Source organism: Babylonia areolata, chromosome 7 (assembly GCF_041734735.1).
Source record: "Babylonia areolata isolate BAREFJ2019XMU chromosome 7, ASM4173473v1, whole genome shotgun sequence".
Taxonomy (NCBI): domain Eukaryota; kingdom Metazoa; phylum Mollusca; class Gastropoda; order Neogastropoda; family Buccinidae; genus Babylonia; species Babylonia areolata.
In genome coordinates, this window is record NC_134882.1 from 26,307,024 (window position 1) to 26,326,356 (window position 19,333).

The window sequence follows — 19,333 nt, forward strand, 5'->3', positions numbered from 1 at the left end:
GTCGTATCACTCCCAAGACCTGCTAAGCTGATTCCAAACCCATTACCGCTTTCCAGTTTTTTTGTGTTTTTTGTTTTGCTGTTGATGGTGGGGTTTTTTTTAAAATAAATATTTCTTACATTCAGTTTCTTGGCATTTACCACCGAGGGTTGGGAGCAGAGAGGATTGGAAAGCACAGAGAGAGAGAGAGAGAGACAGACAGACAGACAGACAGACAGAGAGGGCGGGGGGAGGTGGTAGGGGGAGAAGAAGTCCACTTTTGACAACATATTACAAGAAAGAACGAGAGCCCACTGAATCTGAATAGAACATCCAACACGCACCATGATGGACACAGAAACGATGAACACCAGCAGCTGATGGACACAACACGGACGGCGCTGACGACTTGGATCAGTGGCAGAGGAAAGAAGAAAAATGGCCAGTACTCCGACAAAGTGAAGGAGAAAACAAAAGAGAAAGGCAATCAAACACCCCATCCCACCCCACCCCTTCCGTCAAACCATCCCTCCACCTGTACCCATACACGCCCGCCTCCACCACACCTTATTATGGTCTGGGTGCAAGTCTTTCCGATGCGATGATAAACAGAGGTCTTGTGTGCAGCAAGCACCAATTAGCGCATATAAAAGAACCCACGGCAACAAATGAGTTGTCCCTGGCAAAATTATGCTAAAAAATCCACTGAACTAGGAAAAGAAAGACATTTGCTAACAAAGAAAAGAAGAAAAAGTAAAGAAAAGAAAAAGTGGCGATGGACTGAGGCGATGCACTCTCCAGTTGAAGAGCAACCCGAACTTCACACACAGATGTTTGTTGTGACAAAAGAGTAATAAATACAATGCAAATAACAGACCCATTCTCTGTCATGCGAGTGCTTGCTTGCGTATGTAGGTGGGTACTCACTTTTCACCCAGTTTTGTGGTGGTGTGCTGTGGTGTGGAGTGGGTGTGAGTGTGAGTGTGAGTGTGAGGGTGGGGGTTGGGTTGGGTTGGATTGTGTGTGTGTGTGAGTGTGTGATGAGAGAGAGAGAGAGAGAGAGAGAGAGAGAGACAGCTCACTTTTCGCCCAGCTCCTCAATGAAGACCACCACGGGGCCCTTGGGTTCGTTTATCTCCTGCACGTGTGCATTGTACAGCGTGCCGCTGGGATTGTCTTCCTCCAACTGAACCTGCACACACACCACAAACACACAACATATAGGTCTGTATCATACACACCACACACCACAAACACACAACATATAGGTCTGTATCATACACACCACACACCACAAACACACAACATATAGGTCTGTATCATACACACCACACACCACAAACACACAACATATAGTTCTGTATCATACACATCGCACACCACAAACACACACCATGTAGGTCTGTATCATACACACCACACACACATATGTCGGTCTGTATCATACACACCACACACACACATGTCGGTCTGTATCATACACACCACACACACACAACATGTCGGTCTGTATCATACACACCACACACACACACCATGTAGGTCTGTATCATACACATCGCACACCACAAACACACACCATGTCGGTCTGTATCATACACACCACAAACACACAACATGTAGGTCTGTATCATACACACCACACACACACACCATGTCGGTCTGTATCATACACACCACACACACACATCATGTCGGTCTGTATCATACACACCACAAACACACAACATATAGGTCTGTATCATACACACCACAAACACACAACATATAGGTCTGTATCATACACATCGCACACCACAAACACATAACATATAGGTCTGTATCATACACATCACACACCACAAACACATAACATATAGGTCTGTATCATACACACCACACACCACAAACACACAACATATAGGTCTGTATCATACACATCGCACACCACAAACACACACCATGTAGGTCTGTATCATACACACCACACACACACAACATGTCGGTCTGTATCATACACACCACAAACACACAACATAAAGGTCTGTATCATACACACCACATACCACAACATATAGGTCTGTATCATACACACCACATACCACAAACACACAACATATAGGTCTGTATCATACACATCACTCACCACAAACACACAACATATAGGTCTGTATCATACACATCACACACCACAAACATATAGGTCTGTATCATACACATCACACACCACAAACACACAACAAAAAGGTCTGTATCATACACATCACACACCACAAACAAACATATAGGTCTGTATCATACACATCACACACCACAAACACACAACATGTAGGTCTGTATCATACAAATCACACAACACAAACACACAACATATATGTCTGTCATACACACCACACACACTGGGAGTGTGAGATTGAGTGAGACAGAGACAGATGCAGAGAGAGGGAGAGAGCGAGCGAGAGCGAGAGAGAGAGACAAAATCGGTGACATAATGTGTGTGGTGGTGGTGATGTGGGTGAGAGAGAGCGAGCGACATACAGAGAGAGAGAGAGAGAGAGAGAGAGAGAGAGAGAGAGAGAGAAAGATGCAGACAGGGGTGTTAATCTTCATATACGAGGGTAGTATGTAAGCAGGCATATCCCAAAAGAAAGGCTAAAATGAACGCGACAATTTGTTAACAAAGTCAAAATATGATAAAACACAACGAAAACATGCATCACCAAAATACGAGACTGGGAGAGAGATAAGACAAGACAAGACAACTTGTTTAACAAGGGCTGAGCTTTGTGACTTTTTTCATGTGTTGCCTTTGCCTACGAAGCGGAAAATGTTGAAAAAAATGTAAAAATAGAAAATAATATAAAACAGAAAGAAAAACCACCAAAGGAAAACGAAGAAGAGAGAAAGATAGGGAGAGAGAAACAGACAAACACAGGGAGGGAGAGACAGAGACAGCATGAGACAAAGATACACACTGAGGCAGAGAAAACGTACAAGAAATAGTATGATGCGGCCAAAGCAGGATCAAATGCCACAAACTAAAGTGACATCTGCTGAGATTTACACGTTCTGGCACATTACACTGCACAACACGTGCGATACTACAGATCACAGTCACGGATCACATGGACTAGCCTGTGTGTGTGTGTGTGTGTGTGTGTGTGTGTGTGTGTGTGTTTTCTCGATGACACTGTTTTTTTGTTTTTTCCCCCCCCCTTTCTTTTATTTTTTTTTATAGATGCGACTGTACTTGTTCCGATTACCCGACTGACAACGAATTTTCTCAGTATCGTTCTTTGATGATTGAATCGAATTTCCGCCGTGGTCCTTCAAGTTTAAAAGTGTACAAACGCAGTCTCCCAAGGGAGAATTGCAACAGAACCATGAACACTGAAGGAAACCATAGTTGCACAAACTGCAGATCAGAATCTAAAAACATTCACTTTCACCGTTCACACATACACACACCCTAGGGCTGACTCACATGCACGACAGTAAAGAAAAAAAGAAAAGAAAAGAGTGACAGCGAAGCCTTCACCGTATGCACCCCACATTTCAGAATAGTGACTCTGGAAAATGGGAGAAGATACTGACGTGTGCAATGGGATAGGTGCTGCTATAACATACGTGCCATGGCCATTATCATGCACAGCACATACGCCGTCCCACCCAAACCCCCACTGACATGCCTATGCACAATCAGCTGCTGTGAAGCATGAATAAATAAATTAATTGATACTGCTTATGCCCGCTTTGTGTCTTTCGACTGGCCGCACACGCCTTTACGAGATGAAAAGGGATGAAACGATAAACGTGTCAAGTATTGTCAAAATGATCTTTACTGAGGATAAATGATAAAGCATATACAGCTTTTTTTCATCGTATCTGCAGAAAAAAAAAGATTTTTCAAAATGTGTATGAGTGTGTTTGTGTGTCTGCGCGCGCTATATATGTGTGTGTCTCACACACACACACACACACACACAGAGAAAGAGAGAGAATGCGAATGGTTTATTTATCAGGCCATGGCCCCTCATGAAGGGGTAAGTGAACAAATACCATTTCAAAATATTCAAAATCAAAATCAAATTTCAACAAAACAGTACTAGAAACGAGAAACGATAGTTCAGGATGTACTAAGAGGTTACTATTTCTCTAAGTTTAAATGACAGATTACGCACGCCACATTGTCTTGTGGATGACATCAAAAGACTTAGTTTAAAAGAGACAGACAGACAGACAGAGACAGAGACAGACACACACACACACACACACAGAGAGAGAGAGAGAGAGAGAGAGAGAGAGAGTTTGTCGTCATTCAGATGATCCCTCACGCGGTATTCTTTTTGCGGCCGTACGTTTTCATTCTTTGCCGAGTTGTGCATTTTACAGAATTACAAAAGTATACTGTCTAAAAAATCAAAAAAATCGGGGGTGGGGGGTGTAAATGCTATTTTGTTTCTACACCTGGAATGACTTGATGGACTGCATCACTGTTCACTGTCATCCAGCGATCAGTTGTTATGGAGCGATGCCGGTCACAGACTAAAATAGGGTTATCCCGTTCCTCGCACACACACACCAATCCGGCACTGCCACAGCACTGGCACAATACTTAGTATTTTGTCTTGGAAATGAAATAACCTGTTCGCGCGAAAGCTGCGTTCGAAAGAGTAACACTTTTAAGAAAACGTAGACATTGCTTTCTTACTGCTCACACACACACACACACACACACACACACACACACACACACACACACACGATGCATGCACCCGCCCCCTACTCCCAAATTCTTATGTGTGAACACAATGCTCTGTATCACAAAATCGACCTATACCCACCTTGCAAATTCAACATCACCAGGTCACTCACACTGCTGGAAATGTGCAGAACATAACGATAACTATTTAGTCCATTGGAAGCACGTACACCTATCGTACGTTCTGCGCTTGTTGCGGTTTTAAGCACAGCGCATATCAGGACTAAAAAGTTATGTACCTGTCGCTCACTTCTTTTTTGCCACTGCACTCAAACAAAAGTCACTGAGGACCAGTCAGTCCTAAAGGCAGAACGTGGCTGTCCAAGTGGAAAGGGGGGTGTGAAGGGGGTGGGGGTGGGGGTCAGAAAGAGAAGAGGACATGACAGTGATGACTACAGACAACAGCCGATAGTAATCACCCCTCCCCCTCCTCCCCCACCCGGCTGCCCCTGGGTGAACTAACTTGGTAAGGGAATCACCAACACCGTACATTAACAATGTGAAGTGATTTTTCTGGATTTCAATCGATACACAGCATGAAGCAAACTGATACCTCTCCACGGTATAAATCTATTTCAAACGCGCGCGCGTGTGCATGTGCATGTGTGTGCGTATACATGTGCGTGTGTGTGTGTGTGTGTGTGTGTGTGTGTGTGTGTGTGTGTGTGTGTGAGAGAGAGAGAGAGAGAGAGAGAGAGAGAGAGAGAGAGAGTGAGTGTGTGTGTGTTCGTCAGTTTAACGTCGATTCACATAATGTGATTTTAGACCGAAAAAGCAAACAAAGGAGCGAGAACCCAGAACAAAGTTGACTGTAAACTTAATTAAATCAAAAGTCCAACTGGACTGCGATATATGCGTGTGATCAACTAATGTGACAGCACTTTTTGTTGTCTCGAGACAGGCATGAGCGCTATATCATCATCATCATCATTACTACTACTATTATTACAACAAATTCATGACAGATACGACGCACGAATAATATTTCAGCATGCTTAAAACCAGTAACAGTTCTTTTCGGCGACACATCAACCAGCCGACGGTCCCGTTAAAAGTCCCAACAAGGTGAGAGTGAAAGGGGACAGGAGGGGGTGAAGGCGAGAGGAGAGTCCGAGGAGATGCCCATCTGATGTGGTGTGATGCCTATCACACTGAGCCTGACCAGTTCCGCACCAAACACTGCCCCCAGGTTCAGTCAGCGCACCTCACCCACCACGTGCTCACGTGGCTGGCCGACCACACTCTCCTCTCCTCCCACAGTCCTGAACTTCCAGTCACTGACTGTATTGCTGTGCAGTACTCTTTTGCCATTACACATTTCTCTCGTGTGAAATTCGGGATGCTTTCCTCGGGGAGAGCGCGTCGCCACGATGCAGCGCCACCATTATTTTTCCTTTTTTTCCGCACTTATTTTACTATCAAAGACGATTTTCTACAGAATTTTGCCACGGACAATCCTTTTGTTGCTGTGGGTTCTTTTACTTGTACTTCGTGCATGATGCTTACGGGGACCTTGGTTTCCAGTCTCATCCGAACACCTAGACCACCACTCAAGGTCTGGTGGATGGGGGGAATAAAAAAAACAACAACATTCCGGTCTATATATGAGTCTTGAACACTCCCAAGTCAGGCCTATTACTAACATGCCATCGCACAACTTGACCCCAGTGCGTTGGTGTAGGGAGAAGGTTGAGGGCTCTGTATTTCGATGGAGCGGATTTCACTCCCACAGCAACTAAACTGCCAACTGCAGAGTTGTGTGGGCGGCCGGATGAGAGGTCCGATTTGAGCAAGACGGGTACGCGAGCCTCGTGAGAGTATGGTGGCACATGATATACTGAGACTGGGACACATACAGGAGTGACCAAGGAGAGATGGGAAGTTTGGGAAGGGGGGGGGGGGAGCAAGAGGTAGACACAAAAACAATTTTGACGGGAAAAAAAAGAGTTCGATAATGAAAGGAAAGAAATGAAAAGGAGTGGACTGTTTTCACATCCGGTCCAAGACAAACCATCACAGGCACAAAAACAAATGTTTTCACATCCGGTCCAAGACAAACCATCACAGGCACAAAAACAAATGTTTTCACATCCGGTCCAAGACAAACCATCACAGGCACAAAAACAAATGTTTTCACATCCGGTCCAAGACAAACCATCACAGGCACAAAAACAAAACGTTCCGTCCTGCCCATTCCTTGCTGCTGCACACCAGACCACACTGACTGACTGCCACACATGGGGTCTCGGGTTATCGTCTCATCTGAATGACTAGCGTCCAGACCAACACTAAAGGTCTAACACAGGGGGTGGAAATTAAATACCAGCCAGTGTGACACCCAACATAGAAATGGGCAATTTCACTACCCATCGTAATGCATTGTGCTGGTGGTGTCAATGGCGTGTTAGATAGGTCTACTGCCGCCAGTTTTGTTTTTGTTTGTTAGTTTTTTCCCCATTGATATCCCCCGTCAGCCATGTCAACCGAGGTTACAAACCGACTTGAACTTACAGAGTTAGGGAAGGAAGGGGCAGGGATACTGAGAAAGAGTGCAAAAGACAGAGGGATGGGGCAGAACGAAAGGGGGAGGGGGATGGGGTGGACAGGAGAGGGATAGGCAAGCAGACAGGCAACAGACGCGTTATCAAGTTAACTGTGGGGTGCCCAGGCGATGTGGATCAAGCCGCGGGCGACACGATCCAACAGTGCTGCTGGGTGGATACATGTCAGGCTGCCCACAGCCTATCTCACATCGCCATCACTCTCACGTTCAAGGTGGCGTGGAAGCGTGCGGACTGATCCGCAAACGCTATACTATATCACAACTGATTTTTTTTTAAACGCTATGCTATATCACATCTGATTTTCTTTAAAAACGCTATACTATATCACATCTGATTTTTTAAAATTTAAACAAAACAAAAAAGAAAAAAGAAAAAAAAGAACCGAAGACCTGACACATACACACACAGACAAAACGTGCTGGTCAAATTTTTATATCAAAAACATCTATCCATCCATTTGTCTGTCTGTCTGTCTATGTACGTTTGTGTGTGTGTGTGTGTGTGTGTGTGTGTGTGTGTGTGTGTGTGTGTGTGTGTGTGTGTGTGTGTGTTTAGTTCGATTTTGGACCAGCTTAGTGATATCGAACACAGAAAAATATTCTGGGAAAATATATTTGATATTACTTGACTTATATCGAAATGGTAATTATTCTTCAAAATGGATGAGCTGTATCAGACAAATTTTAATAGAAGCGGGGTATGAATGTGTTTGGGATGCTCAATTCTTCTTGGAGAGGGAATCTTTCTGCAAGAATGTCAACACTGCTTTGAGAGATAGTTTTCAAAATCTATGGAGACATGCTCTAGAGGCGAGTAGTAGATGTTTGTTTTATCGAAATTTCAAAAGTGGATTTGGTAGAGAAAAATACAAGTCAAATGCCTGTTAATTACGTTATCAGCTTCTTCAGATTTCGAAGTAGTAACCATAAGTTGGAAATAGAAACAGGGAGACACAAAGGCATACCACGAGTGTTACGGCTTTGTAAGGTTTGTAGCATGTCTGTGATCGTTGATGAGTTTCATTTTATAATGGAATGTCCCAATTATGATCAGTTACGAAACAGATATGTTCCTAAAAAAAATATTTGTCTCCAAAATCGGTTTTTTAAATTTTTTTTAAAAATATGCTCAAAGGAGGCAAAAATGCCATTTTAGCTGTAAGATGATTAGATTTGCAAATGTTGCCTAGCTATACTTTTGAAGTTGAAAGAAATTTGTGTTTTCTCAACTTTTATGTGACACTGTTGTGTATTTGGAAATGTTTGTTCTGGGCATGAAAAGATTATTTTGCAGTAATCCTCCATACTCCAATAGGAGTAAAAGGATAACTGAAAATTGAAACTTTGTGTGTGTGTGTGTGTGTGTGTGTGTGTGTGTGTGTGTGTATGTTGTGTATACGCGCGCCTGCGTGTGAAAACAATGAACAAAAATGAAATAAAACAAATACACTCAAGTGAACAAATGAGTAAATGAAGAAAAATCGTATTCAAAAAGGGGGAAACAAACATGAAAACAAAGTCGACATCACAGCTCAGTATATGTGCAACCTTCCATCACGTTATCCCCACCCTACCCCGTTTCCATTCACCCATTCATGGTTTAATGTTGATGGAAACTGTAAGAACCAGCTGAAAAGCTCTCGTCAACTGATTGTCGAAATTCCTGCGTAAATCTTTTTCTTTTTTTTTCTCTTGTAAATATATATATATATTCTTAATTTCTGATTCATTTTCACCCAGTCCTACAGTCCGCCCATCATTTTTTTTCTTTTCTTTCTTATTCATTTATTTTTGTTGTTGTTGTTGCTTACTATTCACACACACACACACAAATAACAAGATGTGGTGTTCCGCTTATGGATCAGACCACACGTTTTGACGCCTTGAAACTGAAACAAATTGAAACCTCCCCCACCCCACTTCCGGTCTACCTGTCCTGTCCTATCTGTCCCTTTCAGCCTGTGGCAAACGGAAATGTTTGGGCGGTGCATGATGATATGATGATGATCGTTCACTGGAGCTATCTGCCATCACGATCAGCCACGGAAACTGTACCCCTCGGCAAGACAACTTGTTGACCACAAACCCGAGTCCCTGACAGGCTGAAGCGTCTGTGGCCATCTCCAACAGTCTGTCTCCCCACCCCTACCTCCCCTCCCACCCCCTATCTGGATATTTAACACAGCGCTTCGTTAAAAGCTTCCATTTTCATACAGGATCGAGCTTCATGTCACTGAGAAAATACCATATATATATATATATATATATATAGAGAGAGAGAGTCGGTGATATCCACAAGCTTCAAAGCGGGTTTCACTGTGGCATCATGCTGGCTGCAAACTGTGCTTTCCATGACTATTAATTAATGGGCAGTTTGTTTATATATTTTTTCGTTGTTTTAGCCCCAACAATTCCAATGAAACAACCAAGATGCGACGTCTTTCTCTCCATCCCATTGGACAACCACCAAATATGAAATTCGAAACACATTCACAACGCCAACAGCGAGTCAAGAGATTTCTTTGAAACTACAAAATTTCGAGGTGAATATTGCACGAACCAGTTACCCAGACATCAGTGACATTTCAGGTACAATCACTAAAGGGAAAGCCTTCACTGTCAAGGCGCGTGCAAGCGAGTGACTGTTTTTGAAGATGTCTGTGCGTGTGTGTGTGTGTGTGTGTGTGTGTGTGTGTGTGTGTTTTAACTGCAAATGAACACAGCTTTTATGTGTGTCTTTAACTGCAAATTATCACAACAATCACACCGTGTGATCAAGCATTTCTGCTTGAAATGGACAGAAAAAAAAATGCATCCATCTGCTGCTTGAAAAGAGAGGACCGTGGAAAGGACTTCTCCACAGATGCTGCTGTCAGTGTGAAGAACCAGAATGGCTGCTTGCGGCTCAGTCCACCACCGCTGTTAACAATCAGCCATGTTGTGCTGTTCAACAGGGCAATTATCACGGATGACTGATGTTCCATGGTGTTTTTGACAAACGTGCCCTTCTCCTCTTCATGGTCGTGTTTGATGTGGTCAGTTTACCGAGGGTCAGGATGGAGGACCGGGGTGGGGTGGATGACCCTGAACTACATTCCGTGAACCCCCCCCCCTCCCCTTTGAAGGCGGATGAAATCAACGATACCTCCTTTTTTGTTTTGTCTTTTAATGACATACACAAAATAATAAACTTTTCCGTGAAAGCAGTTATCTCAGCACAAATCCATCTGACTCCGAAAACGAACCTCACACACTGCAAAACAAAACATGGCCCAGTAGTATCTTCCCCAGGTATAAAGTAGCCAAGAAAAATGTTGTATCAGCCGCATTTTTTTTTTATTTTCGTGCCTACGTTTGTTTTAGTTTCAGTGACATCTTGACTGATTTCAAATCTTTTGACATTTAGGTTTGTCTTCTTTCGTTCTGCAAGTGGCACAACTGCTATAAAAGTAAGGGGCTGAGTGGCCATTCTTGATAGATTATTTATTTAGTTGGAAACAATCTGACATCCATCCCTCAATGTGAACGCAACTGTTTCGTGTTCTGCAAAACCATGGGTATTTGGCTCATATATTGTGGCCCAAAGTTAAATGTGCCAATGCCTTTGAAATTTCTAAAATAATTATTGTCCTTTCATTATTAGTCTTGTTTAAAAGATGTGTGGTGTCCTAAAGTAGCCTCGAGTTGGTGGCAATACGTTTTTGTTTTTTGTTTAAATAAAACCGGCTTGATCTCCATTTACAATAGTTTGTGTGTGTGTGTGTGTGTGTGTGTGTGTGTGTGTGTGTGTGTGTGTGTGTGTGTGTTAATATTTGGAGTCGAACTGCTAGTGCTATGTCCCGTCTGTCAAACAGCATTTTATGAGCTCAAACAAATTAGTTCAATCCAAACATGCCTCACAGATGATACAACAAAAACACTAGTCACCTCGTGTTCTTCCAGATTTGGTTACTGTTATTCGTTATGAACAGATTTGCCATCTACTGTCATAGAACCTCTAAAGAAAGTCAAAAACTCAGCTGCTCGTCTCATCTTTAAGGCCTCTCGTAGATAACCATGCACTCCTCTTCTACACAAGTTACACTGGCTTCAGTATATGAAAGAATTCTAAAATAGCTTGTGTTTCAACTCACTGAATGGTTCTGCATCATCGTTCCTTTCTGACCCAGTCAAAATGTACAGTCCACCCCGCCCTGCCTTGCGTTCTTCATCTGACACACCCATGTTCGAAATCCAGCGTTACAGACGCAAGCCCCATGGTTTCCGAACATTTACACACTATAGCCCTTGGTTTTGGAAATCTCTACCACAGAACATCAGACACTGCTCCACTATAAAATCTTTCAAGTCTAATTTCAAAACATACTTGTTCAAACAATATCTTACAATATAGATCATTTTCTCCACAAGCAATCTTTATGTGTGTGCGTCCATGTTTCTGTGTGAAGGGTGGGATGCTGGGGCGGTGAGGTGGGTGGGGGGTGTGAGTCCAAAGTGGTGTTGCACTTTTTTATAGTAATTTTTGCGTATCAATTTTGCAGTTATGATAAGGCAGTAGTCAGTTTTATCCAAGCAACAAGTACACGGACTGCTTTGAACTGTCCCCATATTAAAACATAAAAACATATAAGTAGGGTAAATGTGTATTTAAAATATAAAATAAAAAAAAAATAAAAAAAACCTGATTCGTTCGCAGTTCACCCAGGCTATGTTTCAAGGTTTAATTCTTGGCAATATTCATACCCTTCAAATATCAATGTATTTCAGGGGGAAAATAGGAAGCTATAAAATAGCCAAGAACAAATCATACCCCGGATAAAAAGTACCCTATGCTAGTTTATATCCGGGGTATATTCTCGCTTTGGCCACTTTATACAAGGGTATAATAATTATTCTAGACCAGGCAACTTTATATGGGGGCCTGCTCTGGACGCGGTAGAGTCTGGCCTGCTACACCGGGATGGAAGCCAGGACCCGAAGTCAACACTGATCACAAGGCCATCGCAGCCGTCAGTGAACGACTCGTGGGGACCTGCTCACAGCGCTTTCAGCCCAACGTCCTGGAAACACCACTGTCACCACTTGGGAACAAACCTCACCTTCATTTTCTGGTGGACTGTTTTAACGGCAGGGGGCTCGGAGGATGGGGTGGAGGTCAACAAAGCAGACCTGACATGAGCAGGATGCCCAGGACAGAAGTAATAAAAGCCCCTGGTCATCATGTGGGTAGGGAATCTCCATATCGGATGACTTCAAAACTGGTCCTGGAAGTTAGGACACTGAAGCAAAAAGCACAGCTCTTTCCCACTCAATTATACATGCCTGACTATCTCTCTCCCAACACATACACACAGCGCTTTGTCAGCATCAACTAACAGCCTATCGTGCAGCATCTAGCGCTGTCGGTAATAGACTGATGAATATATTTTAGCGTGTGACCAGCACACACGATGGTATACCATCAGATATGATCCAGGCTTTTGCCCGAGTTTCACTTTCAAAGAGGCATCAAAGCCTGCACACTGATCCATGTAAGCCACGCCACATCTGCTTAAAGAAAAAAAAAGCAAGGAAAAAAAAAGCAAGTCTTTCCAACAAAAAAGCCAACATGCTGGTCAAGGCCTTGACAACCTTCCACAGGTATTTATCAAATAGCCTGAAATTAAATAATCATGATAAATGAACGATCATTCCATACCCACGATAGTCCGATTAAAAAAAAAAGTTAATTCCTTTAATTCTGACAGTATTGAACAATCAGGGAAAGAATGAAGGGGACGGGGTTACAGAAGGGAATCTTTCCCCTGACTGCATAGCTACCCACAAACCCAAAAGGAAAGAAAGCATCCGTGTGTGAGGAAGAACAGGAGTGGTATTCAAGTGAACATCCTACAGTAGGTAAAGGTGTATCTAAGGGTAAATCTACAAAAGGCAAGGCCCGCAGATAGGATGGTCTGAATACCACCCATGGGCGGTAGAAGAGGGCTGAGGGCAACACAACAGACTCCTAACCTAATTATTAACGTTGAGAATTTCATGGGGAAACTCTCTCCTTCCCTCCCACCCCCCGCTGTTCACAAAATGCCAAGAACAACCAATGTAAAACTTAAGGTGCTTCTCTCGTATCAAGAGATCAGCAGAACTTGAAAATGATAACGTTTTATCATTTATGCTGTTTTAAAGCTATATTGTAAACTGGACTGAGAAAAGATATAACATGTTGCTCTTTAAGCGCATTACCATGGCGTGTGTTGAGGCGGCTTGGAGGAGTTTTACTGCTGAGGTGCACAATCCGAACTCCCACCTAATCCCCCGCCGCCGTTGTGTCGCTCAGTCCTGCACAGCTCAGCCTGATGTCGCAGGGAACAGGGCTTTCCACACTGACAACACCCCCCTCTCTCTCCCCACACCCACTCACCCCCACTCAACTCCTTCTTTATAGTAAAATCGGTGGAAAAATTCCCGGACGTGAACTGCTGCACGTTTAACTTCTGGTTCACATTATTCGACAGTTCAACCTGTGAAGCATCATTCTGATCGCCAAAGGGTACGAAGCATTAAATAAAAAATACACACACATATAACACACGTGCGGGGGGCGGGAGGGTGTGTGTGTGTGTGTGTGTGTGTGTGTGTGTGTGTGTGTGTGTGTGTGTGCATGCTTCCGAGTACAAGCGTGCTAAAGTTAAAGCGAACATCAGCAAGCATTTGCGATTTTGCACGGGGCATGAAAGAGTGGCAGGGAAATGGGGGGGAGGGAGGCAGGGGGAGAGAGAGAGAGAGATGCTGAGAAATTCTGATCAATAAGAGAGATCAGCTTGATACTGCATAATTATTCCAAAAGAAGTGTAGAAAAAAAATATAGTTGTAATGTATTTGTAACAATCAAATGCACGCACACACGCGCGCGCGCACACACACACTGAAACAGTCACGCTTTTTGCTCGCATTAAGCTAAAAATCCTGTAATCCACGTCAGTGTTTGGTGGATTAAAGATACAAGAACATACCCAACATGCTACGCCCCCCATCCCGCAAACGGGAGTATGGCTGCCTTCAAGGCAGGGGTTTAAACGGTCATGCAGGTAAAGCCCACTCCTGAACCCGGTGAAGGGCAGCCCTTGAACACAGAAAGAAGAAAAACGTCTACTAAACACCGGGTCAGGCTCCACAGTCTATCCATTTTTACTTCCCCCTCCACTACACCTTTGGTGCTGATCTGGATGCTTGTCTTTCGGATGAGACGATGAACCGACGTCCCGTGTGCCGCATTCACTTGTTTGTTTGTTTTTGTTGCTTATAGTTCAGCAGACCGCACAGGGCCACATCAGGACTGTCAAACCATACAAACTCCCAACCGCGCGAACACAAAACCGCCACATCTACAAAAAGCACAAAAAAACACACAAGACAAACCCACAAAACACAGTTCATGACACAGTATTCCAACCATTTAGCTCCTTATGGCAAATAGACTACGTCATGCTGAGGACGCCAGCCATTCCGTTTAATTTATCATCCCCAAATTTAAAAAAAAATCGTAAAAAAGGACAAAAACAATACTTCAAAGTCAAACAATAAATACATAAAAAGGCCATATAGGCAAATGAAACTGCAGAATGGGGAGCTAGTGCCCATCCCAGTGTTTTCATCTCACAACCCAATCACCAGAGCAAAACAGCACTGACAGTAGTACACCATACACTGCGGAAAAGAAACTAGTGTCAAAGCTTGATTGAAAAAAGAAAGGGGAATGGACTGGGAAGGCAGAAAAAGGAGACAATAATGAAGAATGAAAAAAGGCAGAAACAAAGACAGTGGCAGAAAAGAGGAAATTTCTAGCACAGAATTTCCAGAAGGCAGGGGTGCTATTTATACTGAAAGACCCCTGGCAGCCCCAAGGGGGCAGCATTCACTTAAAAACGTAAAAGAACCAATGACCAGAAAGAAGGGTTAAACCTGGCCAAATTCTACAGAAAAAACCGCTTTGACAGTAAAACAAATACACTTGTAGACAGAGTCACTGAAGAAAAAAAATGGATGCCAATCATGGGTCTGCACTATGGCGATGTGGTCTTCCCGATTTCACACAAGAGAAAGGCAGGCCTGTCCAGGACTGCAGGACGAAAGACCAGCACAATGGTCCCGCCTGGACATGGCTCGGGAACACTTTCTTTCCTCTTTTCTTCTCTTCCCTCCCCTCTTCCACCTACTTCGTTAAGTTTAGTCAGATCTTGCAGCGAGTATTTATTTCTGCAGAAAAAAAACATGTTCTTCGTTTGCTTACTATGTTGCACATTTTTTCTCTCTTCCTTTTCTGTCTTTGCTGGGTTAATTTATTCTTTTCTTTTGTGACCGCGTTCAAGCTTATTCCTTTTCCACTCAATAAAAACTTTCGAAATCCTTCCACTTCAATGCCACAATGTCTTTAAAGAAGAATGTGCTGGTTTTGCCAACAACAATGTGAGTGATACGATAAATAACATAATAATGATCATCAGAATGAACACTTATTTAGCACTTTTTTTTTTTTTTGAACACAGCTCAAAGTGCTTTACATGTGTAAAAACTAATTAACTGTAGGTGATGAAATAATGCAATAAATCAATCTACACACTAAGTGCAGACATCATGACACCACTTGTCCAACTCACTGGCACAGAGAGGGAGGGAGGGACGGAGGGAGAGAGAGAGCGACAGAGACAGAGAGAGAACACCCTAGTTTGATGTAAAAAAAACCCAAACCAAACCAACAACATAAAAGCTGAATATAACAATAAGAGGGCGTAAACAAATAAGAGAAACATTAAACCACAGTGCACAGTGAAGGGGAAATACGTTGATACCAAATGACTGAAACAAAACAGAACTTAAGTGGGCCAACTTCAGTGAACCCGCGTGCACCCACACACGAGCATACACCAAAACAAGCGTGGAAATCACACACACACACACACACACACACACACACACACACAATCTGCAGTCTCAAAGGCAAGAAAGCTCAACTTTCAACATACAAACGAATGTACCCAGGCCCCACTTTTCACACAGAAGCATAGAAATTCCTACATATAAATTCTCTCAAACATACACAAACACGCACATACTGAGATATGCATGACGGGCGCAATAGCCGAGTGGTTAAAGCGTTGGACTATCAATCTGAGGGTCCCGGGTTCGAATCACGGTGACGGCGCCTGGTGGGTAAAGGGTGGAGATTTTTACGATCTCCCAGGTCAACATATGTGCAGACCTGCTAGTGCCTGAACCCCCTTCGTGTGTATATGCAAGCAGAAGATCAAATACGCACGTTAAAGATCCTGTAATCCATGTCAGCGTTCGGTGGGTTATGGAAACAAGAACATACCCAGCATGCACACCCCCGAAAACGGAGTATGGCTGCCTACATGGCGGGGTAAAGAACGGTCATACACGTAAAAGCCCACTCGTGTACATACGAGTGAACGCAGAAGAAGAAGACATATGCATATATAGACACGCACGCATACACACAAAAATATATACACACAAATACATCTGCAAAATATTAAATGCCAGTGCTCGTAAGAGATGAAAAGTTGACTGAATACGAGTTTATACAAAAACCTGGACAGAATAATGAGAAAGAAGAACCCTTCTGTTGTTCCAAATGACGTTACTTACATCTAGATTACGAAAGCGTTTTCAAATAAAATTAATAAATACACCAATACCTGGGTCCATTCGGGCCCAGTCTAGTTTTATCAAATTCTGTTCCATTAAAAATGTGAGAAAGAGGACAGAGAAATCTGCTAGGAGCTGCCTCAGTACTTTCTGCTGCTTTCAGCTTCGATCTTTCAGTTGAGAAAGCGAGCGAGCGAGAGAAAGAGACAGACAGACAAAGAGAATGAAAGACAATGAGAGAGAGAGAGAGAGAGGAGAGAGAGAGGGCGAGGTGGGGTCAGACAGACAGAACCGAAACGAGGGAGAGACATACAAAGAGGAGAGAGAGACACTGACATAGAAACATAGCAAAAGAGAGGGGAGAGAGAGAGAGAGATAAACGAGAGAGAGCGAGAGAGGGAGGGGGTGGGGTGTAAGGAAGTTATTTATGGCATTACATGGAACTGGGTTCAAATTCGTCCATGAGAGAGGCAGCTTACCTTTCGGGAGTTTATCTTATGTGTGTCCATTCGATACACAGAAATACATTGCGAGTAAATAATGTATTTTTCTCCCCCCCGGCCCCCTCTCTTGTCTTCGTTCAATGTGCAAGCCTTAATGTTCTCAAAAATGAATACAATGAATACCTTATGGATACGTTTGCGGGACAAAGCCACTTTATAGTATTTACACAAATAGGAGTCTGCATGTATTTTGTGTGTGTGTGTGTGTGTGTGTGTGTGTGTGTGTGTGTGTGTGACTTATTTTTGCGCATCCAGTGTTTGTGTTCATGCATACGCTATGTATGTGTGTGAATATTGCTGCTCTCTTTTATTACTATCACTGGAAATTATATTATTAATTATTGTTTAAATCGCATACATTTTCACTTTTTTGGTACAGTTGGGACAGGAGGAAGGGTAAGGGAGGGGTGGGTTGGGGGACATCATTTAAGAAGAAAGGAGTGCTTTACTTTCTGTCTGCCTTGTGTGAAAATCTGGACAGTTAAGGTTTTCAGTTCAGTAATTAGAATTTAGTACAGTCATTTCTTTTTTTCTTTTTGTTTTTGTTATTTTTTATGTATTTTATTTTATTTTTTTCTCTCAAGGCCTGACTAAGCGCGTTGGGTTACGCTGCTGGTCAGGCATCTGCTTGGCAGATGTGGTGTAGCGTATATGGATTTGTCCGAACGCAGTGACGCCTCCTTGAGCTACTGAAACTGAAACTGTTTTAATCAGTTTGATTTTATCTTTACTTTTTGCTATGAGGGCTGAATACAAAGTAGCATACATGCTTATTCCACTTCCCTCATTAAACAAATTCTCTCCCTCCCTCCCTCCCTCCCTCTCTCTCACGTCCTAACGTGTTCTTCCCACTGACCCCTTTCCCTCCCCTAACTCCATGTCTCCTCCGGTCCCCTCTCTCCCTAATCATCAGAAGTGCATGATTATATTGTTATATTCTGTTCTGCTTTGTGATTACATTCTGAGTTCCCATTTCTTTCTATTCAACTGAGATTTATGTTTGTTTTGTTGTTGTTGTTTTTTTCTTTATATTTTCTTTTTATAGACATGATTTACAGTTTTGCATGATGAATTAAAAATAAAACCGAACATATTTTTGTCTAAATTGTTCTTTTGAAATGATCGCTTGATTTATTTATCAGTTTCTTGAGTTAGGATTATGATCTCATCATGTTGATGTTGATTGTGATTTATTTATCAGTTTCTTGAGTTAGGATTATGATCTCATCATGTTGATGTTGATTGTGATTTATTTATCAGTTTCTTGAGTTACGATTATGATCTCATCATGTTGATGTTGATTGTCCTTTCTTTAATTCTTCCTCTCTTTTTTTTCTTCGTCTCTTTCTATTGTCGTCTTTTTTCCTCCCCCTCCTTCATTTTCTTTACGTTGTTCTTTCTACTTCGTTTGATTTTTTTTTTTTTTAATGATTTAAAGAAACATTATTACAATTATCATTATTATCATTTTGTTGTGAGGGCATGGCTTGGAACTTATTCTTTAACCCTCAATAAAACATATCGAGTTCAAGTTCTCTCCCCCCTCCCTCTTTCCAACCAGTCTACTGCACCGACGGCCTCCATTTAGCTAATAATAATAATAATATTAATAATAATGATAGTATTCATATAGGGCTGACTCTTTTTGCAGAGACAAATCTAAGCGCTTTCACACTAGTCATTCACACGCATGCATAACCCTAAAACTGAAGAAACTGAAGACAAGGAAGAGGCAGGGGAGGGAGGCTATCTTGTGAAGAGGTGGGTTTTAAGGCCAGACTTGAAAGAGCTGAGTGTGGGACCTGACGAAGCGAAATAAGTTCATTCCAAATGCAAGGTCCAGAGACAGAGAAAGAACGGCGTCCAACAGTGGAGTGTTTG

The 19,333-nt window shown here is 42.7% G+C and overlaps 1 protein-coding gene across 2 annotated transcripts in view; it reads right to left on the reverse strand.

Moving 5' to 3' along the window:
* The window catches only part of LOC143283927 (uncharacterized), a 104,081-nt gene that overhangs the window by 44,501 nt on the left and 40,247 nt on the right, over positions 1–19,333 (reverse strand). For both annotated transcript variants that reach the window (XM_076590368.1, XM_076590367.1), the window contains exon 11: positions 1,062–1,171. In XM_076590368.1, coding sequence (XP_076446483.1) covers positions 1,062–1,171 — 110 coding nt within the window. The remainder of the gene's footprint in view (positions 1–1,061; positions 1,172–19,333) is intronic.